The following is a 20,889-nucleotide window of genomic DNA, read 5'->3' on the forward strand; positions in this document are numbered from 1 at the left end:
CCGAGGTGGCGGAACTATTTTATCAGTTCAGGTCAAATGGTAATTACCGACTGCATATTCAAGTGATTGGTAGTCGGTATAGTTATCGGCACAATAAGGCGCAGTGCAAGTAGTACATGCAAAGTTTTCGTGTTCGAATCTTTTTGAATAGTTTGGATTGCTTACCAAATGTGTCTAGTGGTAAGTTTGGATCTCTAGCTAACGCGCGTGTGGGCTTCGAATATTACGTAACACGCAAAGCCACTCCCCAGGCTGCAGCCTTGTTTCTACAGCGTATCTACAGTATCACATGTATCGTGGCCGTAGAATATGACCGTGGACACGCAAAGGGGCATGCACCCTGGGCCGGGAGTATCATGGCACAGTTTCACACTGTATCCACAGTATCACATGTATCATGGCACCTGGGTCGACTTTATGTTTTACGTAGCATTCCCTTTAACCTTTTTCTTTTGGCTTTGACAAGATGCATGCATGCATGCGCGACGCAAATAAGATGGAACGCCAACCCTTGAAACTAGCTACACTCTTGTTTCAGTGCCCTGGATCCAGTACGTACCTTGAGTGATTGGAGCGGTATGTCTGATATCTGGAGCGTTGTGCGATGGTGGGACGATTGGCAGCTGCGCATCCTGGTGCTGGGCAGCCTGGGCCTGCAGTGGTTCCTCCTGCTGGCCGCGCCCATGCGCAAGTACACCATCCCGCGCGTCTTCCGGACGTGCATCTGGCTCGCCTACATCTCCAGCGACGCGCTGGCCATCTACGCGCTCGCCGCCCTCTTCAACCGCCACGCCAGGGGCAGCAACTGCGGCGGTGTCGAGCAGTCGCGCGCCCTCGAGGTCCTCTGGGCCCCCGTCCTCCTCATCCACCTCGGCGGCCAGCAGGAGATGACCGGCTACGAGATCGAGGATAATGAGTTGTGGACGAGGCACACCGTGACCCTGGTGTCCCAGGTCGCAGTCGCCCTCTACGCCTTCTGCAAGTCGTGGCGCAGCTCCAGTGACTGGAAGATACTGGCGGCGGCGGTCCTTCTATTCGTCGTCGGCGTCCTCAGCTTCAGCGAGAAGCCGTTGGCCCTCAACAGGGCCAAGATCAAGAGGCTGGCGGCTGTGTCGGCCTGGGTGCAAGGGACAAAGAAGCCTTCCAAATGGAGGAAGCGCGTCAACCAGTTCTTCTTGTTCGAGGAGAGCAACTGCTTCACCGGGATGCCCCCACAAAGCAGTGGCGGTGGTGGAGAAGAAGGAGCCGGCGGGAAGAAGGAGCAAAAACCACCGGTGGTGGCCCTGACGGAGGCAGACAAGGTCTTGATGGTACTTTCGGACATGTCACTGCTAGCTGCTGCCAAGGACCTGGTGTCACGAAACAAGGCTAGCAAGGTGGAGGATGTTCTGCCGCCTCTACCTGTCGCCGAGAAGGCCTTGCCGCGCTGGCTGCGCAGTGCATTCGCCTTCATCTACACCAGAGCTACCGTAGTTGTCACTCCTCTCTACCTGCTCTACCACCTGCTGGTGGTCCCTGTCCTGCACATGGCCGCCCTGGCGCTATTCGCGGCAAGCGACAAGCACCCGTATCGGCGCGCCGACGTGAAGATAACCTACATCATCTTGTGCCTCACCGCGGCGCTGGATGTCCTGGCGGTGTTCATCCGGCAGCTGCTGTACCGGCTCATGTTCATGACAAAGGTCCCAGCCCTGTGCGAGACGGTACCCGGCTATAACCTCGTCGATGCGGCGCTTCGGGAAGGTGACAAGAGCATCGGGTGGATATACAAGTGTGCTAGGCGCATGGGCTTCAACTGCAAGGGGGGATGTCTTTCTTGCAGGCCTCAACTTGGTCAGCTGTACAAAAAGGTGGCACAAACCGTGATCGCAGATCTGGTGGATGCTCAAGACCGCGACCTTGCCAGTTACAGGATCTTGGATTCCAACAACTGGGCTCTGAATGAGGAGCTGCAAGGACACTGTGGCGAGGAGATGAAAGAAAGCTTGCGCGTCTCGTTCGACCGGAGTGTCCTCCTATGGCACATGGCCTCCGATCTTTGCTTCCGCTGCATTGACGGTGCCACATTGGTCGATGATGATGGTAGACAGGAAGGAGAAAGAGGAGGAGGAGCAGAAGAAAAAGGTGAAGGAGTAGAAGAAGAAGAAGAAGAAGAAGAAGAAGAAGAAGAAGAAGAAGAACAAGAAGAAGAAGAGGAAGAAGAAGAAGGAGGAGGAGGAGGAGGAGGAGGAGGAGGCAGAGCGGAAATAGAACAAGAAGAAGAAGAAGAAGAAGAAAGGAATAGTAGGGACCCGGCATTACGGCTCCATATCAAGTGCACGGTTGCAATATCCAACTACATGGCGCACCTGCTCAACTTCAACCCCGAGATGCTTCTCACCGGCAGCAGGCACCATCTCATCTCCGAAGCCGTGGAGGAACTCAAATCCTCCTCTTTGTCCAAGAACAAGGAAAAGTTAGGCCAAAAGGACGTCAATGAGCTCATTGCCAGCATACTGGACCGAGCAGCTGCCTCCGACCGACATGGGCAGTGTGACACTAGTATCACGTCCCAAGAAGTTTTCCACATCCTGGAGGCATGCAAGCTCGCCAAGGAGCTGCTGGAGATACGGGACCCGACGGCGCGGTGGATGCTCATGTACCGGGTGTGGCTGGGCATGCTCTGCTACTCGGCGAGCATGTGCAGAGGTTATCTGCACGCCAAGAGCTTGGGTGAAGGCGGGGAGTTCCTCTCCTTCGTCTGGCTCGTGCTCTCGCTCAAGGGGGCCAAGAGCTTGGCCGACAAGCTGCAGATGCCGCCGGAGGCTTCTGACACGGCCAAATCAAACGCGCCGCCGCCGGTTACTTGATTCTATTTTCCTTGCTTGGTTTCTAGTATGCCCCCGTTTGCTTGTTTGTGTGACGCCGCGCTGCATTTGCCCTTAATCTGCTTCTGTTTTGTGTGCTGCTTGCTGCTTGCTAGTCGATCTTGCTGTTTAATTGGTTGTCGTACGTGTGCCGCCAAAGATAGACTTCTCCCGCCTTGATGGATGTGCCTTAATATTTTGCTGTAATAATCTTGCAGACTATCAACCCTTACATTTGTCTGCCTCGATGATACTTCGAAACCTTTATCATTAGTACTAGATAATTATTTGACCGTGCGTTGCAACAGGATAAAAAAGTTCGGATACATTAGTCCCTAATTTAACTGTTCATATTAATGTGATTGTGTAAATAAATATTATCAAATTCTGCCCATGATATACGTATCTAAATATATATTAGTATATTATTTTTTAATCACTTATTGGCTTGCCGAGAAAACAAAATTTGTTTGGTAAGTCAGTAAAAGGTGTCACAAGTAGATTGATTTGTCTGGCTCTTGTTCCCGCTTCGATGAAATTTGACTAATGTGGCTGCGGAGAAAAATATATTATTTAGGTGGCAACTACAAAGTAAGTCCTTCCAGTACTGCTCACCAGAAATCTTTTCAGATGAAAAGTGAAAACCTAAAATAACAGCAATAGCTATTAGTTTTTTCTTTTTGAAAAGAAGAAGATTAAAAGCTCAACCTCTGTATTATGATACACACAACTATTTTATTAATTATTAAGCATAGTACAACTCAAAGGTAGTGAGGAAAAGGGTAGCCGGTGATCTTGGTGTGTGATCGTGGCTTCGGCAGCGGCGGCAGCAGCCCTCTTCTCTGGTTGGGTCGACAACCTTGGTACCATGGGTGACACGGGTGCGGCTCCGAGTGAAAGCTCGATGCTGCGGCGCCACCGACGGCAATGCATGCGGGGGTCGCTTCCCTCTTGGTGGTGTCGTTTTGGGTCCCCTCCTTGTGCTAGAGTTCCGAATGAAAACTCTAGTCTCACTTTTTGGGCTGGGCGGTTACCCACTACGGGGTGGAGTCGTGGAGTCCGGTACCTTCCGGTTGCAGCTCGCTAGTGACTTCGATCATGCTTTGATCCTGGCGTGTAGCTTTCTCGACTCTGGTGTGAGATAGTCTCGATTGTCTCTTATCTATTACATCTTGTTGCCATCGTTCTCAGTCGTCATGATCTCCTGGCAGCAACGGTGCTCCATGGCCCGAAGCACAACGGCTGACGACCCTCTTTGGTGATTGCTTGGTGTGTTCAGTGCAACGGTGACCGATGGTTTCCTAAGACTGTGTGATTCCTTTCTGAGCTGGTAGTCTTCGTAGCTTCTTGTTAGGTGTAGCATCTCCTGAATTATTGTGTAGCATCTCCTGTATTATTGCTTGGCTTTGCGTTGTTGGCGTTGCTACTCTTAAGAATTTCATTTCGCTTTCGATCTTTTTGTATGAGAATTTTCTCAGCATTGTATTGGTTCGTCCGTTTGAGCTTAAATTATAATGTGGAGCGAAAGGCTGCTTCGAGAGTAAATGCGACACTACGAAAAAGAATAACGAAATGCATGGCTGTAAGAGTTGGCAAGAATCTTCACGGCGTAAAAGGAACCGCAAGTGGAGGTGGAATCCCTTCCCTTTTTTTTGAAGGACAGGGTTTGGAATAATCTTTAGGTGACTCTTTGATCCTCTTTTCATGGCACTAAGTTTAATTTGGTTCCCTTTTACGATGCCGACCCCTTGCCAAATATTCGCCGACTTTGGTTACTGATCTATCCAAGTTCAAGTTTGTATCCGTGCTTATGAAGGATCAAATGAAATCAACGTGTTGCAAATGAGCATCTAGCTAACTAGGTTTGATAATAGGATTCTTACGTTTATTGAAGTATAGCGCCTTATTTATATATTTGTTTTGGTTTGTAAGATTTTTTTTTTGAAACAAAGAAAGGCTTCACCCCTTCCGATTTCCATTAAGGGAAACCAAACACCTCAGTTCTTCCTACTAACTACTCCCTACGTAAAGAAATATAAAAGCATTTAGATCACTATTTTAGTGATCTAAACACTCTTATATTTCTTATAGAGGGAGTATAGCTACTAAAGAGACTAAATAATTGCGACGAGCTGCTTTAGGCTGTAGTAGTGAGAATACCAAGGAAGGAGAGACAGGCGCACCGTGATTGCATGTGTGAACATCCATCTCAACTTTACTTTAATCGGTTCTCAAAAAAAAAAACTTTACTTTAATCGCCGTGACTGGCCGGCCAGCATCTATTCCGTCCCATCCAAACACTGAAATGTCGCTCTCTTATCATACACATACCCCACCAGCTTGAGGCCTAAGCTACAACCATCTATATATTGTCATCGATCACGCCGTGGGAGCAAAGGCGGCATCATGTCATTGACCACCAGTGTCGATGGTACGTACGTATGACTACTTTCCTAAGCTTGGCGATGATGGCTAGCTTGCCGACGGAATATTTTGTCCCGCCGTAAATATTTTAACTCTTGTTGTGTTGTGCAGTGTTTAAGGCGCCCCGCAGAGGCTATTACTGGAGTTATTACATCATCACAAGTTCTCTGGAGCTAGAGTCCGCCCTGGCGCACCCTCTAGCGCAAACCTATCCGGTGCGTCCGCAATCATTTTAACTGTTGTGTTTCTCTTTGGACTTAATGAATTTCTGAAGCTCTGATTTTTCTGTTTGAAATTAAGGTGGTGCTCATGTTCTGGGCGAGCTGGAACGAGCCATGCAGGGTGATGATGAGACCCTTCAGGGCCATGGCCGTGGCTAAGAGGAGGGCCGCCATATTCTGCCAGGTGGACGTCGACAAGTTCAAAGTATGACAACGTACGCGCGCGTGGATATTACTCCCTCTGTAAAGAAATATATTAACGCTCTTATATTTCTTTTCGGAGGGAGTAACTAATTTTGGATCGGATAACCAAACTGTGCATATATAACTCGATCACTGCGTACTGCACTGATATATATAACCACTTACACAGGATATCGTGGAGCGGTACCGAGTGGAGGCGCTGCCGACGTTCTTGCTGCTCAAGCAAGGTGTGGAGAAGGGCAGGGTCGTCGGCGCCAAGGTCGGGGACCTCAGCATCATCATCATGGCCAACATATGAATGATACAGTACTACTGGTACTAGATAGGATCTGTCGACTGATGGTCTTTTCCATCAGCCGGCCTTTCCGTTAGGTATATTATTGGTGAATCAACGGTTGAGATATGTATCAATTTATCTCGTCGAAAATCTCAATCACTTCAGCCCTGCGGCACTCTGTCATCTAGGAAAGTACTGTGCACACGACATATAGGGTGAACGACCATTGCACAATGGTCCGATAAGCGGTTTGCAAACAGTTTGTTGCCATGCATGGACGGCTTCACTGGATTGTGGTTCAAAAGTCGTCTACGCACTGTCGCCTCCATAGAAGACCAGATATAAATAGCATACTTACTGTGCCTGAGTTGTGCACTTGCCAATACAAAGTGTTTAATATTATTTTTTGAATGTATCTATTTTTATGAAGCATTAAGGTTTATCTATTTATAAACATATTATAGCATCAGAAAATCATTTATTTCTAATTTCAAGTTTTGCTGTCCAATTATTTCATTATATCTGGCATTGAATCGCTCCATACGGGTAAACCAAGCAACCATTAAATCCAAACAACACCAAAGAGAGACGATCGCACATCTATCTATCTATAGAGATACTAAGCTCCCTTGAATTGAAGGGTGCTTTGATGGTTGTGCGAGTCGCTGAGGACCCCACGCGCAAGTGTGTGGTGTTTAGTTTTTATTTCTTCTTTAAGATCCCCTGAATTGAAGCGTTCTGGTGCTTTGACGGTTGTGGTAGTCGCTGAGGACCCGACGCGTAAGTGTGTGGTCTTTAATTTTTATTTCTTCTTTTTCCATGTTTTAATTTATGAGTGTTTACTTAAATTTGTGTACTTGGAAAAACATAAACATATTTTAAAATCTTCTTCTGAGCTAGCAGTGGGGGCGAGCGAAATAAACAAGCGAGAGGACCAGGGAGCCTAGCTAAGCGAATGACCCGTGTGAGCGTTGTAGTAGCAATTCCATGGTTTTAGTGTGAAATAGGAGCAAACAATCACCACCGGCTGACACCAAGGCCGAAATGTGCAAAGATTTCACAACCACGCATCAAACACCTCACCTATCTTCTTAGAAAAATGTTGCAACAGCAACCCAACATGATAAACGAATAAAAAAACACCACCAATAAAAAATTAAAACACAAAGCTAACAAAGATAAAATCAAAACAAAACAACTGATTGCAAGATATAAAATAGTTAATTTCACTAGTGTAGAATGGTGTGGTGAAGCGTGCGTTAGTCTCTAGTATCGATTTTATTATATATTAAAAGTACATTACCGGCTAACCAGAAAAAATATCCCACCAAAAATTAGAAACGTCTATCCATTAGTTTCATGGACCTTTATTTAACTTGCTATTAGAACGTTAGGTCTTTGTGATAGATCCACTTGATCTAATGTGTAAACAAAATTCTCATGGAAATCCATTGACTATACATATATACATGCAATCTATCAACACATAGATGTGATGTGCAAGGAAACTCCATCCAAATTGAACATGTACGCTATGATGGAATTCTCATATACCCAAAATCAGAAACATCTGACCATTAGATTAGTGTGGACCTTTATTAAACTTGCTATTACAACCATTAGATCTTCGTAATAGATAGTCTTAATCCAATGTGTAAACAAAATGCTCACGGCTATCCATTGACTATAGGGATGTGAAATTTATCAACACAAAGTGACGTGCAAGGAAACTCCATGCAAATAGAGCATCTACGCTAGCTGTGATATAAAGTCTCATATACCAATCTGCATTTAGGAAATCAATCCTTTTATTATTATTTTTGAAAGAAAATTCAATCCTCGATTGCATCTGACTGACCCCACGCATGGCATCTGCTGCCCCCACGCATGCATAAATTGGTACCTTGTACCTGATCAAAGAGGTAAACATATCATTGATGTAAATGGGTGTATAGAGTCAAGAAAAAGGCAGATGACTTGATCGATAGGTATAAAGCATGTCTCATTGCAAAAGGTTTTGAACAATATTATGGTTTAGATTATGAAGATACCTTTAGCCCTGTTGTTAAAGCTGCAACCATTAGGCTTGTGCTAGTTATTGTTGTGTCTAGGGGTGGAGTTTGAGATAGCTAGATGTTTAGAATGTATTTGTGCATGGTGTTCTGGTAGAGGATGTTTACATGAGACAACCATCTAGGTATGCAGACCAGAAAACACCCCACTATGTATGCAAGCTTGACAAGACTCTTTATGGCTTGGAACAAGCACCCATAGTATGGTACTCGAGGTTGAGTTCTCAGCTAAGGCATCTTGGTTGATATAATTTTGTAACAACAGACAAGCCACACGAGCTTTTTATAATACATGAATTTCATACATCCACAGATCCAAATTAAATGCAGTTCGAAGTTTGGCTTAAGTCTATGAAACTGTGTGTTTGATTTGCTGATTTCATCCTATGATCAGATTACAATGTGACTCGATAACGTTATAACTGTATGGTTCGCATTGACTAGTAACCAGTGACAACATAATCAAAATACGACTCTATTCATTATCAATACGATCAAAATCTGTTGTAAAGAAAGTGATGTCGGAGTAAAATCTTACATGCTCATCTCGCCGCACCTGCCGCCCAGGCTTCCCTGCACAATGAGGTGTGTCGCCTTCCGGATTGCCCCCTCCTCCTCTATCGGGCAGTTTGTCCTCATGCAAGAAGGTTCTCCAGCATAAGTCGACACGGCTTGGTTTGGCTTTGCGAGGGAGTGTTCGATTTGGTTGCAAAGTATACAGACCTGGCTGGTGAGAACGAGATTGCTCCTATCAGCGAGGAGGCTACAAGGTCCATTAGGAGATGTTAACCCTTGGTGCGGAGTACGTCAATCATGGGTGGACCTAGTGGGGCTGCCATGGGTAGTGTAATTTTCATAAATTTTGAATCAAACTGTGGAAATTATATTGCTTATATATTGTGAATGTAACTATGGCACTCCCATTTTGAGATCCTAGGCCCGCCACTGACGTCAAGGAGGCGATGTTGCGCACGATTGACAGGGAATCATGTGCTTGTAGGTTGCCATTGTCCTTCTCTCCCCTCCCTTTTCTGATCCATCCAAGTAACTAAAAAGCAAAGTCAACAAGTCCACTCAAGATTTGCCGGCATGGCAAGTAGATGAGAGGGCATGCAACACTTATTTTAGAAGGGAGAACTAAAACCACAACACTTATTTGAAAAGATCCACTGGCCGATGCGTAGCGTGGCCCTATTTTAAAACTACAGAGGGAGTATGTTTTAGTTTGGTCAAACATAAATAAATCTGACATAACACACAACTAAAACTTTATTTATAATTTGAAAACAGACGTAGCAGCTGAAAAATGAAAGAAAGACATGTATCTTCCGTGCTAATACATCGCCTTTGCCGCAGGCACCACCACAGACCACATCACGCCACCCCGTCTGACATGTGATCCCCCCACCCTGACACTATCGGTGGGCCATCCAGCCTCCCTCCCCCACTCTCCTCTCCTCCTTCCTCACCGCCTGGCGCCACCTCTCTCTCTCCAGAAGCCCCGACCAAAAACCCCCCAACCAACCACACACCGCCGGGCAAAACCCTACCCCCCACCGCCACCGCCACCGCCACCGCGGCCGTGCGATTGTCGTCTCTTTCAAGCTCTCCCGTCGCGGCCGCCACTTCCACCCGCCGCCTCCCGCCTCCACACCCTCCGCCGACGCCCCGGACGAGTCGCCCAAGCCGCCGCCGACGCCGTGGGAGGTCAGCACCCTCGCCACGTCTCCCCCCTACATATATATACATCTCCGCTCACGATAAGTGTCGCCTCTGTCTATATCCTTCTTATTGTGAGATTTCATTGTGGCCGCGGCCGTACAACATGGTGCTACTTCTTGATCTTGCGTTGGTTTACCCTTAAAAAGGAAAGGGTGATGTAGCAAAGTAGAGCTAAGTATTTTCCTCAGCTTGAGAACCAAGATATCAATCTAGTAGGAGGAACACACAAGTCTCCAATAGTTGTTGCACAAACAAACAAATACTTGCACCCAACGCAATAAAAGGGGTTGTCGTCCCTTCACGATTAATTGCAAGGATGAGATCTGATAGAGATAGGTATAGAAGATAAATAAAAGTGCAAAATAAAGTAAACATAAATAAATTGCAGTAAGGTATTTTTGTGTTTTTGGTTTTATAGATCTGAAAATAATATGATGACAAATAGACCCGGGGGCCATAGTTTTCACTAGAGGCTTCTCTCTCGAAAGAACGCATATAGCGAGTAAACAAATTACTGTTGAGCAATTGATAGAAAAGCGCATAATTATGACGATATCTAAGGCAATGATTATGAATATAGGCATCACGTCCGTGACAAGTAGACCGACTCCTGCCTGCTTCTAATACTATTACTCCACACATCGACCGCTATCTAGCATGCATCTAGTGTATTAAGTTAACAAGAACAGAGTAACACCTTAAGCAAAATGACATGATGTAGAGGGATAGATCCAACAATATGGTATAAACCATATCTTCTTATCCTTAATGGCAAAAATACAAATATGTGCCTCGCTACCCCCCTTCTGTCACTAGGTGAGGACACCGTAAGATTGAACCCATTACAAAGTACCTCTCCCATTGCAAGATAAATCAATCTAGTTGGCCAAACCAAATAAGTAGATCGGAGAGAAATAAAAAGCTATCTTAATCATGCATAAAAGAGTTTACAGAAGACTCAAATAATATTCATAGATAATCTGATCATAAATCCACAATTCATCGGATCTCAACAAACACACCGCAAAAGAAGATTACATCGAATAGAACTCCAAGAACATCGAGGAGAACATTGTATTGAAGATCAAAGAGAGAGAAGAAGCCATCTAGCTACTAGTTATGGACCCGTAGGTCTGCGGTAAACTACTCACACATCATCGGAAGGGTGGCAAGGTTGGTGTAGAGGCCCTCCATGATTGAATCCCCCTCTGGCAGATTGCTAGAAAAGGCCCCAAGATGGGATCTCACGAGAACAGATGCTTGCGGCGGCGGGAAATTATTTTTGGTGTGCCCCTAGTATACGGGCAATATTTGGGTATTTATGGAGCTGAGATTAGGGTTAGAGGAGCCAGGGGGCGACAAGCTCATAGGGCGCCCCACTAGGGCACGCCTGGTCAACTTGTGGCTCACCCGTGGGCCTTCTCGCCTCCTCCAGAAGCTTCCTAGATTTCTTCTGGTCCAAGAAAAATCGTCAAAAAGTTTCGTTCCGTTTGGACTCCGTTTGGTATTGATTTTCTATAAAAGACAAAAACAAGTAACAAAACAACAACTGGCACTGGGCAGTAGGTTAATAGGTTAGTCTCAAAAAAGATATAAAATAGCATAATAATGCATATAAAACATCCAAGATGGATAATATAATAGCTACGGATGAAAATGGAGTGGAAACTTTCCCCTTTTCCGGAGGAAAAATGGAAACGAAGAGGAAATATGAAAATGGAAACGAAAATTTGCAAAACGGAAGTGGAAATGGAATTTTTTTATGCGGAAGCGGAAACAAAACAATACAGTATTTTCCGGTGGAACAGGCATGGAAACGGAACTTTCCGTCTCCGGGAATATGGAATTTCTGTTTCTACTGTAGATCTATGGCTGCTTTGTAGCCCAACCATCAAACAACACACAATGACACAATTAGTAGAATGGATCTGAGGCCCAACTTCCACTACCATACATGTACTCAACTTGACCCTATACATAATTGTTCGGTACTACTACAATACTACGCTAAGTTGCTAATATAATGATATTATTTTGTAGCCATGTTAACAACTCATTAAATTTGTTTGCTTTTGTGTGCATTTCTCTATTATTAAAGGGGTTTTTAAGTTCCGGTCAATGCCCACTTCTGTTTTCGTGTCCGCTTTATATTCGCTCTGTATCCGTTTCCGGTAGTATATGTTTCTGTATTCATTTTTGGGGTTTCTGTATTCATTTCCACTTTTGCAAGAAAACATGAAAACAAATGTGGTAGCACTCGGTTCCGTCCGTTTTTGCTCCATTTTCATCCCTAATAATAGCATGTAACAATCAAAAATTATAGATGCGTTGGAGATGTAGCACACGGGCGCTCACCATCTGACTGAAACCGTGCGTGCAGGCCGTCGTGGCAGGGCCGGCGCTCGGTGGCAGTGGCATCGTCGCCTGATCCTAGGCAGCGGCACTACCTCCTAGGCAGGAAGGCGGAGCCCGCGCTTTTATAGCATCCCGTACTGTTTCCGCACCAAAATCCCCCGCTCTCTTCTTCCATTCGCCGCTGCTCTCATCCCAATTCCCGCTCTTTCTTCCATCCTCTTCTTCCTTCTGTCATTGACGCATGGAACAGTTGGAGAATCTGTCGAAGATGGATCCGGCGGAGGTGCCGGAGGATCCGAGCATCACGCTCGCCTGGAAGATCAGCTTGGCGAGGATGCAAACTCGCCGTGTCAAAGCGAAGGCCATAAAGGAGAAGCTCAAGAAGTGGTTGGCCGCCGGTGGGCCTGGTGGTGGCGATGAGAGTGGAGCTCATGGCGGATGAGGCGGTGACGTGGCCGTGGCGGACACCGGCAGATGAGCGCGCCCATAGTACTGTAGGGGAACGCAGCAGAAAACAAAAAATTTCCGACCTACGCACCAGCCCAGGACCACTATGGAGACTGCATACATGGTTTGATCTTTTTCGTTACCGACTCGTAGTGCAGCGGGAAGTAGAGTCGATGACGATCGGCGGTGCAGATCCCCGCAGCTAGGATTTACAACATCCCAACCGCGAGGATGTATACCCTCATCTGCTCCTCAGACAGCCCTCCAGGAGGCGGTCGAACAGCCCCCCGGACGGTGTCGCGGACAGCCCTTCGGGAGGACCTTCGAAACTCGAACGGTCACTCGGACAGCCCTTCGGGAGGACCTTCGAAACTCGGACGGTCACACGGACAGCCCTTCGGGAGGCACTCATGAACTAAGACCGAAACTACGATCTCTCTACAGAGTTGCACACATACGGTGTCATCTATCCGGCAGGGCTTCGCCGTCCAGAACTAGTTCCTGCCGGAACCCAGACAGCCTTACGGCTCTACGAAACTCTTTTCGTGGGAGGGAGAGAAGAAGCCAGATAATGCATGGCATGTGTATGAGAGCAAGGGATGAGTGTGGAGGGCTGCCCCTCCACCTCTATTTATAGGAAATCCCAAGGGGGTAGGGTAGTTTCACAAAAAACCCAAAATGCACATGAATGAAGTCCTTCCACAAGGACCTAGGAGTGAAACCAAGGAACAAGAGGGTCCCCAAGGGGGGATACCCCATGTGGCCGGCCACACCCTCATGAGGGGCCCAAAAAATGGCTCCTATCCATCCATGTCATCCCCAAGATCTTTTGGAGCAAAGCCCCAAAAGGTGGCTTTCCATAAAGTAACCATAAAGCTGATTTTCACTATTCACGACGACATTTTTCAGCGTCTGATCGAACTGAAAATATTTATGTGGTCTAAGAACATTTCCAGTACCCACTAAAATGATTTTCAACGCGTTCCGAAACAATTCCGGTTTTAGTGATTTTCATCTGCGAAACGCATCTGATGTGGCTCCGGCAGCTCCAGAACATTTCCGGTTTTTATCTCAGAAAATTCCAAAAAGCTTCCAGAATGATTCTGGCATCCTCCAAGAATTATCAGGCATGTGCCGAAACCAATTTGACTTAATGGTGTATCCCGAAACAACTTTTCGGTATCATCGAAACTTATCCGATGACCTCTCTCTGCGGTACGATTCCGCTGTCCGAAACTTTTCGGTGTCCGAAACTTTTTCGGTGATTTTCTCTCAGACTCCCTGTCTAGTATTCAGCAGATAGATGACCCTTAAGTGTGTGACCCTATAGGTTCGGTGAAGTATAGACATGACCCGGAACCCCTTCCGATCAATGATCAACATCGGAGCCGTGGACACCCATATTGACCCCTATACCCACACGAATAAATATTCGAGTGAACCTCCAGTTGCCGTGTGCTATTCCTGTTGCTTCGCGATATGTTACAAATACCCGAGGTGAGACATGTTGGCATTCCCGTGGATCAACAACTTGTCCACTATGCTAGTTACCTCGTTACCGGTATTGTTCTCTTTTCTCGTTATCGTGTTCCGGCATCCCCGTGATCAAATCACAAAGTGCCTGGCCAGACGATGATGGATACCGTAACACCGAGAGGGCCCAGAGATATCTCTCCATCGTCGGAGGAGCAAATCCCAATCTTGAGCTATCAAGTTACTTGACACACTTTTCCATGAACCCGTAAGCCGCCGTAATAGCCACCCAATTACGGATGACGTTTAACAAACCCCAAAGTTCATGAAGCAAGCATGAAGAAACTCGATACTCTCATGGTCTAAGGAATCATGCAAACGTTAACCATCTCTGTGTTATGTACCAATAAACTTGTGACGAATGAATCTCATAGCATAACATCATGCCGGGTCGATTCAACACAAATGTTCTCTTAACATTATGCCCTCAAGGTTGCTGACATAGACATGCCCATGATCAGGAAAACATAACCATCATGCAACACTTGAGCTAGTCTTAGAGGCCAGACTAGGAATACATTTTACCGTTTATTATTCCACACGTGCATATGAGTCTTCCTCCGAGCCTCGTGGTTATTGCAGACTCGAGAACCATAGCAGTTATAGCATGGAACATAAACATAATTATGAACCCGGAGATAAATAATATCATTTATTATTGCCTCTAGGGCATATCTCCTACAGACTCCCACTTGCACTAGAGTCAATAATCTAGTTAATGCTAATGCACTTTACACCTGTGGCACACCGGTGTAAATATGCTTCGCTTGTGGTATAGCCTGATGTCCAACGGATCTGACGACTTCAGTTCCGTGTGTATCTTTGCATGTCCTCGCGTTTTCACGTTTTCACAAAAATTCATATTTTGTGTGGACTTGGCTTTGTATGTATGTGAATCACAGGTCGAACCTGGATTCCTCAGACTGAGTTATGGAGCAACTACCTGCAGTAGTGTCCCATTGTCAAAAGCCATCTTGGAACTATACTAAGTTCATGAATGAACTATATGATTCAACATCTTCTTTGTCGCTTCTAAAGCGTCAACATACTTAGCCCTTGTTATAGAATTCGCCACAGTAACTAGTTTGAACAAGTTCCAACTAACTGTGCCACCACATTGTGTGTTACACAAAACCCTTAACTTAAATCGAAAATCGCACGGTGAAAAGATGAAGACTATCGATGTAACATTTTACAACGAACTCTTCATGATCTCCGCTTGCAAGAAAACATATCATCAGTACTTACTCTAGTACTCAATGACATCTTTCACTGTTGTCCCACGATCAGTACTTTGATCACTTTAGTATCCATACTCGCAACACCTTGGGAGTATCGGACATATCTGGTTGTTCTACATACCATGGAATACATGATTAATCCAACCACAAAAGTGTGTGGAATCTGCATCATGTATTTTACTCATCAGTGTTTTGGGACACCGAGTCTTGCAAAAACTCCTTCCATGTGACTTTGGCAAGAATCACTCCTTGGCGTTTTAAATGCTAAAAGGTTTTAGCATCTTGTCAATATGTATTCATTGCTTAGCCCCATTAGGTAAATCTATCTCCATAGATCATCATGCCTAATATTGAGGCTATTTAGCCTAAGCACTTCATCGAAAAACTATTTTCAAATGAAGTCCTAATTCGTGTCAAGAAATTTATTTCCAATTACCAATGTGCCAAGCACATAAGGTTTTTAGAAATATTATTACGCTCCCACTTACTTTCTTGAATTACAAGCATCTTCGTTACCCATTGATGAAGTCAAAACCCCTTTGACCATTTCATCAAAACACGAAGATTCCAACTCCATTTTGCTCTCTTCTGTCCATTGCTGGAACTCTGAAGTTTGCATACCTACTAGCATCCTCTGGATCGACAAGTTACTTTGGACCGTATCATATACAAGTCCTAGCTTTCATTTCCATCAGATGGAAATCCTTTTATCATCCATGTTTCATATCTCATGATTGAAATATGTATTAATTGCTAGTTCAACCCGAACCGACTTTAAGCATCGCTACGATGAAAACAACCTCATCGTAGTCAACTCTTGAACTTGTTATTTCAACAAGTCGAGCTTTATGGATAAAACATTTTTATCCATATCAGTTTTAAGTTCCATAAATATTCGTTAGACTCTAAGTCTTCCGAAAGGTGTATCAAGGTTTTAATCTTGAATCACTTATATGGAAACCAACTTGGGTTGTATTGGCATTTAGCCAATTCCGGAGTCAGGGCCCATCAACGCTTCCTTGTGTATCGTAGGTATAATGTTGTCTAACAACAATATCTCGTTTGCGCACCTGAGAGGTTTGCACGAGCCTTGCCTACGTGGTTCAGCTGCAAGTTCGACCGAAGTTCATACATTTTATTGTAGAGACTTCCGTATCAGTCGCAGTAGGAAACTCTGGAATTACTTCCAAGGTCTCTTTCCTTTGATCTGATGACTTAGATACTGTTTATCTCGTCGAGTTGCACTATTCTCCCACTCACCTTTTTGAAAGAACCATTCTCTTTAAAAGCACACCGTTTCGCGGCAAAACTATTTGCCTCGGTATAGTGAGGGAGGAATACCCAACATTTTGGTATAACCTACAAAGTAGCACTTGTCTGATTTGGAATAGGTTTGTAACCTTTTACACAAGCCCCATATTCCAAATGTTAAGAAAAGATATAACATGGTTGGGCGTACCATACCATGGCTTCATTTCAACAGACCCGATGTAACTCTTTTCAGTGTAAAAGCCGCAGTCTCTAAAGCATCACTTTAAAAGGGATAATGGCAAATTTATTTATGTCATCTTTGACCTTACCATGTCATAAATGGTTTGATTACATCTCCACGGACTTTCCACTTGCAGTGGTGTTCCGGGAGGTGCAAGTTATGAAACCCCTTTCACAACTCATCAGACATTCGCTAAACATGTAACTCAAATATTCCTTTGTGCAATCAAATTGCAGAAACATAATTTTCTTGTTACAATAACTTCTACTTCATTTTTGAGAACCTTTCGAATGATTTCAAAAGATCCAGACTTACGTCTCATCAAGTAAATATCCATATATCTACTTGAGTCATTTCTGAAGATAAATAAATCCACCACTAACAACACTTATCGGACTACACACATCAAATGTATGATCACTAATAAGTTTGTTGTTCGTTCCTTATGGCCTGTGAACGGTATTTTAGTCACTTCACTTTTCGGAGGAAAGTTGCAAGTGTCAGATGATTCAAAATCAAAAAGACTTCAAAATCCATCATAATGGAATTTTCCATGCGGGTTTCTCCAATGTGACCAAATGTAGTGCCACACTTGTGTGGTATTCTTTTAGTCTTGCGACATTTAGCGTCAGTGTTATGGATGTATCATATTACCCTCAATATTCATAACATACGTCCCATCGATGATGGAAGTATGGCCCTTATGTTATTCATAATACTTAACAACAATTGTTGTTTTTATGAACAACTCTTTTGCAACAAACATTGTGCAATGGGCTAGAGTGTATGAAACTCCAAAATGAAATATGAAAAGTAAACCCAGAGGTATTGTATTATTATCAATATTCATAACATACATCTCATTCATAATGAAAGTATGGCCCTTGTGTTATTCATAACATCGAACATAAAAAGTTCTCTTATGAACAACCTTCTTGCAAGATGCCTTATGCAATGGGATAGAGTTTGTAAAACTCTAAATGAATTATGAAAATAAATACAGACGGCAATACACCGATGGAAGGTATAGTAACATTTACTATGTTCCATGTGTATACCTTAACCTCATTTCTAGCTAGTCTTTCATGCCATAGTAGTTCTTACATCGAGTTGCAACAGACTGCAATCGAGCGGGCATTTTTGTGATGAACTCACAATACCCAAGAATTAGTGATTAACATGTTTAACCATAATTCGCAAGAACTATATCTTTGACCAGCCTTCTATACATCAAAAACTTGTATGACATTCATACATGAGCTAGATATTCCAGTCTTCTTTCCTTTTGCCTTTATACTTCTAGCAGTTTAACTTTTAGTATTTCTCCTACTCTCAGAAGAAGCACCCAACTTAAGAGTGGCATTAGCTTACTAGGCGTGTAAGTCATACTAACACCCTTTGGACACTTCCTTTATCTTTAAGTTGTTGTTTTATTCACCTTTCATTATATGACAGGCATTCTTCTGGATCCCTTTCCCAACAGTCAAATGCATAGTAAACACTTTTACTAATACTTGCAAACAAACATTACTTTGTTTGTATCTGAAAATAATTTTCAGTTCCATGAATATCATATAACTATCCCAACTTTCGAAGTTTGGGTTTCATGGAAGCAAACATATTGCACTTGACTGAAACGGAATTATAGCTTTTGGATCAAAGGACGAGAGTCACATGATCCATAGCTTTAGCGGGAGGATACGGAAAGCATGCGATAGGACAAAGTCCTTCTCGGCACTTTTGAGGACAATCCTCATATTACGTTACCAATCGTAAAGTTTTAACCAGATATTTAACAGTTATTCAATTTTAATAGGGAAGGTGGAAACGCGAACCATTATTCTACAACTATTTTGCAAGAAACACTTAGACAGTGTTCATAATTAATTGCACTGAGAATTAAACATGTTAATTCAACAGTGCGCTCCCACTCAAATCAATATCTCTCACAATTAATTTTGAGTGATACAAGATCCAGACTTCAATTCATCGCCATAGAATCATCATCTCATAACGGGAATTTTAATCGGTAGGCCAACTTGCCGATCACATCTCTATGTGACTCTTGCTCATCTTTCGATGCATGTGTTCCGAGCTCAGGACGATCCTGCCATGAACGTCAAGATAACCAAGTGATCTTGCTGCGAGGTCTGACCTCACCCGCCTCACACTTCTCTAGTCGTTCGTACCCATGCATCCATGGCGCACCCTGAAAAGATAGGTGCCGTGACGGTGCTACACTTGGGAGAACACTAACTACTTGATATTTTAAGTGAGAGATCACCCTAATAAAAGCGACTACCGCGCAATCAAGAAGGGTGCATCATAAGGGATAAACATCTCAGGCAATTCATAATAGCATGATATGGTATAGCCCTTTCTGACGGAGAAGTATTTCATTTCTTCGTCTTCGGCATTCGCGTCGGTGTTCACCTTCGCGAAGATTGCCACCACCTTGTTGATGCACCAGATAATATTGCTATCTCTATAGCTAACAAAATAATGCATTACAACAAGGTTGACACGCAGGTCATTAAAGTGCAATCATATGGCTCCAGCCATCATGCCGAATCATGACACGGAGGTCATGTTAATAAAATTACATCATATAGTCATCTCATACATAATCGAATTAGTATGAGCACTGCTATACCACATCACATGCACATCCTGCAAAACCAAGTTAGACGCCTCTAATAGGTTTATGCAAAATTTTATTTTACGTGGCTTCTAAGGTTTTGACTTAAACCGCAGCTACCAACGTTTTATCATCAAGTATGATTATTCAAGTTGCTACATTAACATCTCGGGGTGTATGAAACACGAGATAATTAAATCTCGAGCCCCATACTAAACTTCGTCATACGCATGACCCCCATGCAGATAATATCTGCAATGCCCTTTCATCTGCGAATTTCATCTTTCTTTTGACTACGGCAGAACCCAAAGAACTGATAGCACTTCCATGATCAATCAGGATCACGGATTGCCAGAACTTTGTCAAATTCCACCATGCTGTCTCGAGATTGAGCAAACGCAAATTCTAGGGAAGCAACAAGAACCTCGGGTAACAGATTTCATCTGTCACCCGCATAAATAATTTTCAGCAATAGATCTCATCTACTACCTAATTATATTATGCAATACGCATACATCTCCATGTATTCTAGATCGAAACCTGCATCTACGCATAGCACGGCTCTTGATGCCACTGTAGGGGAACGCAGCAGAAAACAAAAAATTTCCGACCTACGCACCAGCCCAGGACCACTATGGAGACTGCATACATGGTTTGATCTTTTTCGTTACCGACTCGTACTGCAGCGGGAAGTAGAGTCGATGACGATCGGCGGTGCAGATCCCCGCAGCTAGGATTTACAACCTCCCAACCGCGAGGATGTATACCCTCATCTGCTCCTCAGACAGCCCTCCAGGAGGCGGTCGAACAGCCCCCCGGACGGTGTCGCGGACAGCCCTTCGGGAGGACCTTCGAAACTCGAACGGTCACTCGGACAGCCCTTCGGGAGGACCTTCGAAACTCGGACGGTCACACGGACAGCCCTTCGGGAGGCACTCATGAACTAAGACCGAAACTACGATCTCTCTACAGAGTTGCACACATACGGTGTCATCTATCCGGCAGGGCTTCGCCGTCCAGAACTAGTTCCTGCCGGAACCCAGACAGCCTTACGGCTCTACGGAACTCTTTTCGTGGGAGGGAGAGAAGAAGCCAGATAATGCATGGCATGTGTATGAGAGCAAGGGATGAGTGTGGAGGGCTGCCCCTCCACCTCTATTTATAGGAAATCCCAAGGGGGTAGGGTAGTTTCACAAAAAACCCAAAATGCACATGAATGAAGTCCTTCCACAAGGACCTAGGAGTGAAACCAAGGAACAAGAGGGTCCCCAAGGGGGGATACCCCATGTGGCCGGCCACACCCTCATGAGGGGCCCAAAAAATGGCTCCTATCCATCCATGTCATCCCCAAGATCTTTTGGAGCAAAGCCCCAAAAGGTGGCTTTCCATAAAGTAACCATAAAGCTGATTTTCACTA

At 44.5% G+C, this 20,889-nt stretch overlaps 2 protein-coding genes across 2 annotated transcripts; both read left to right on the top strand.

Annotated features, from left to right (window-relative positions):
• The first annotated feature begins 403 nt into the window (after nt 1-403).
• LOC120975459 (uncharacterized) lies at nt 404-2,849 on the top strand. The gene is made up of 2 exons (XM_040402034.2): nt 404-2,240; nt 2,316-2,849. Exons 1-2 carry the CDS (start codon nt 579-581, stop codon nt 2,847-2,849), a joined length of 2,196 nt encoding a protein of 731 aa, XP_040257968.2. The 5' UTR covers nt 404-578.
• A 2,395-nt stretch (nt 2,850-5,244) lies between these two features.
• LOC109776792 (thioredoxin H-type) lies at nt 5,245-6,336 on the top strand. Its single transcript, XM_020335451.4, has 4 exons — nt 5,245-5,277; nt 5,382-5,485; nt 5,571-5,696; nt 5,865-6,336. Exons 1-4 carry the CDS (start codon nt 5,253-5,255, stop codon nt 5,991-5,993), a joined length of 384 nt encoding a protein of 127 aa, XP_020191040.1. The 5' UTR covers nt 5,245-5,252; the 3' UTR covers nt 5,994-6,336.
• Nucleotides 6,337-20,889: the final 14,553 nt, after the last annotated feature.

Source organism: Aegilops tauschii, chromosome 3, assembly GCF_002575655.3.
Source record: "Aegilops tauschii subsp. strangulata cultivar AL8/78 chromosome 3, Aet v6.0, whole genome shotgun sequence".
Lineage (NCBI taxonomy): Eukaryota > Viridiplantae > Streptophyta > Magnoliopsida > Poales > Poaceae > Aegilops > Aegilops tauschii.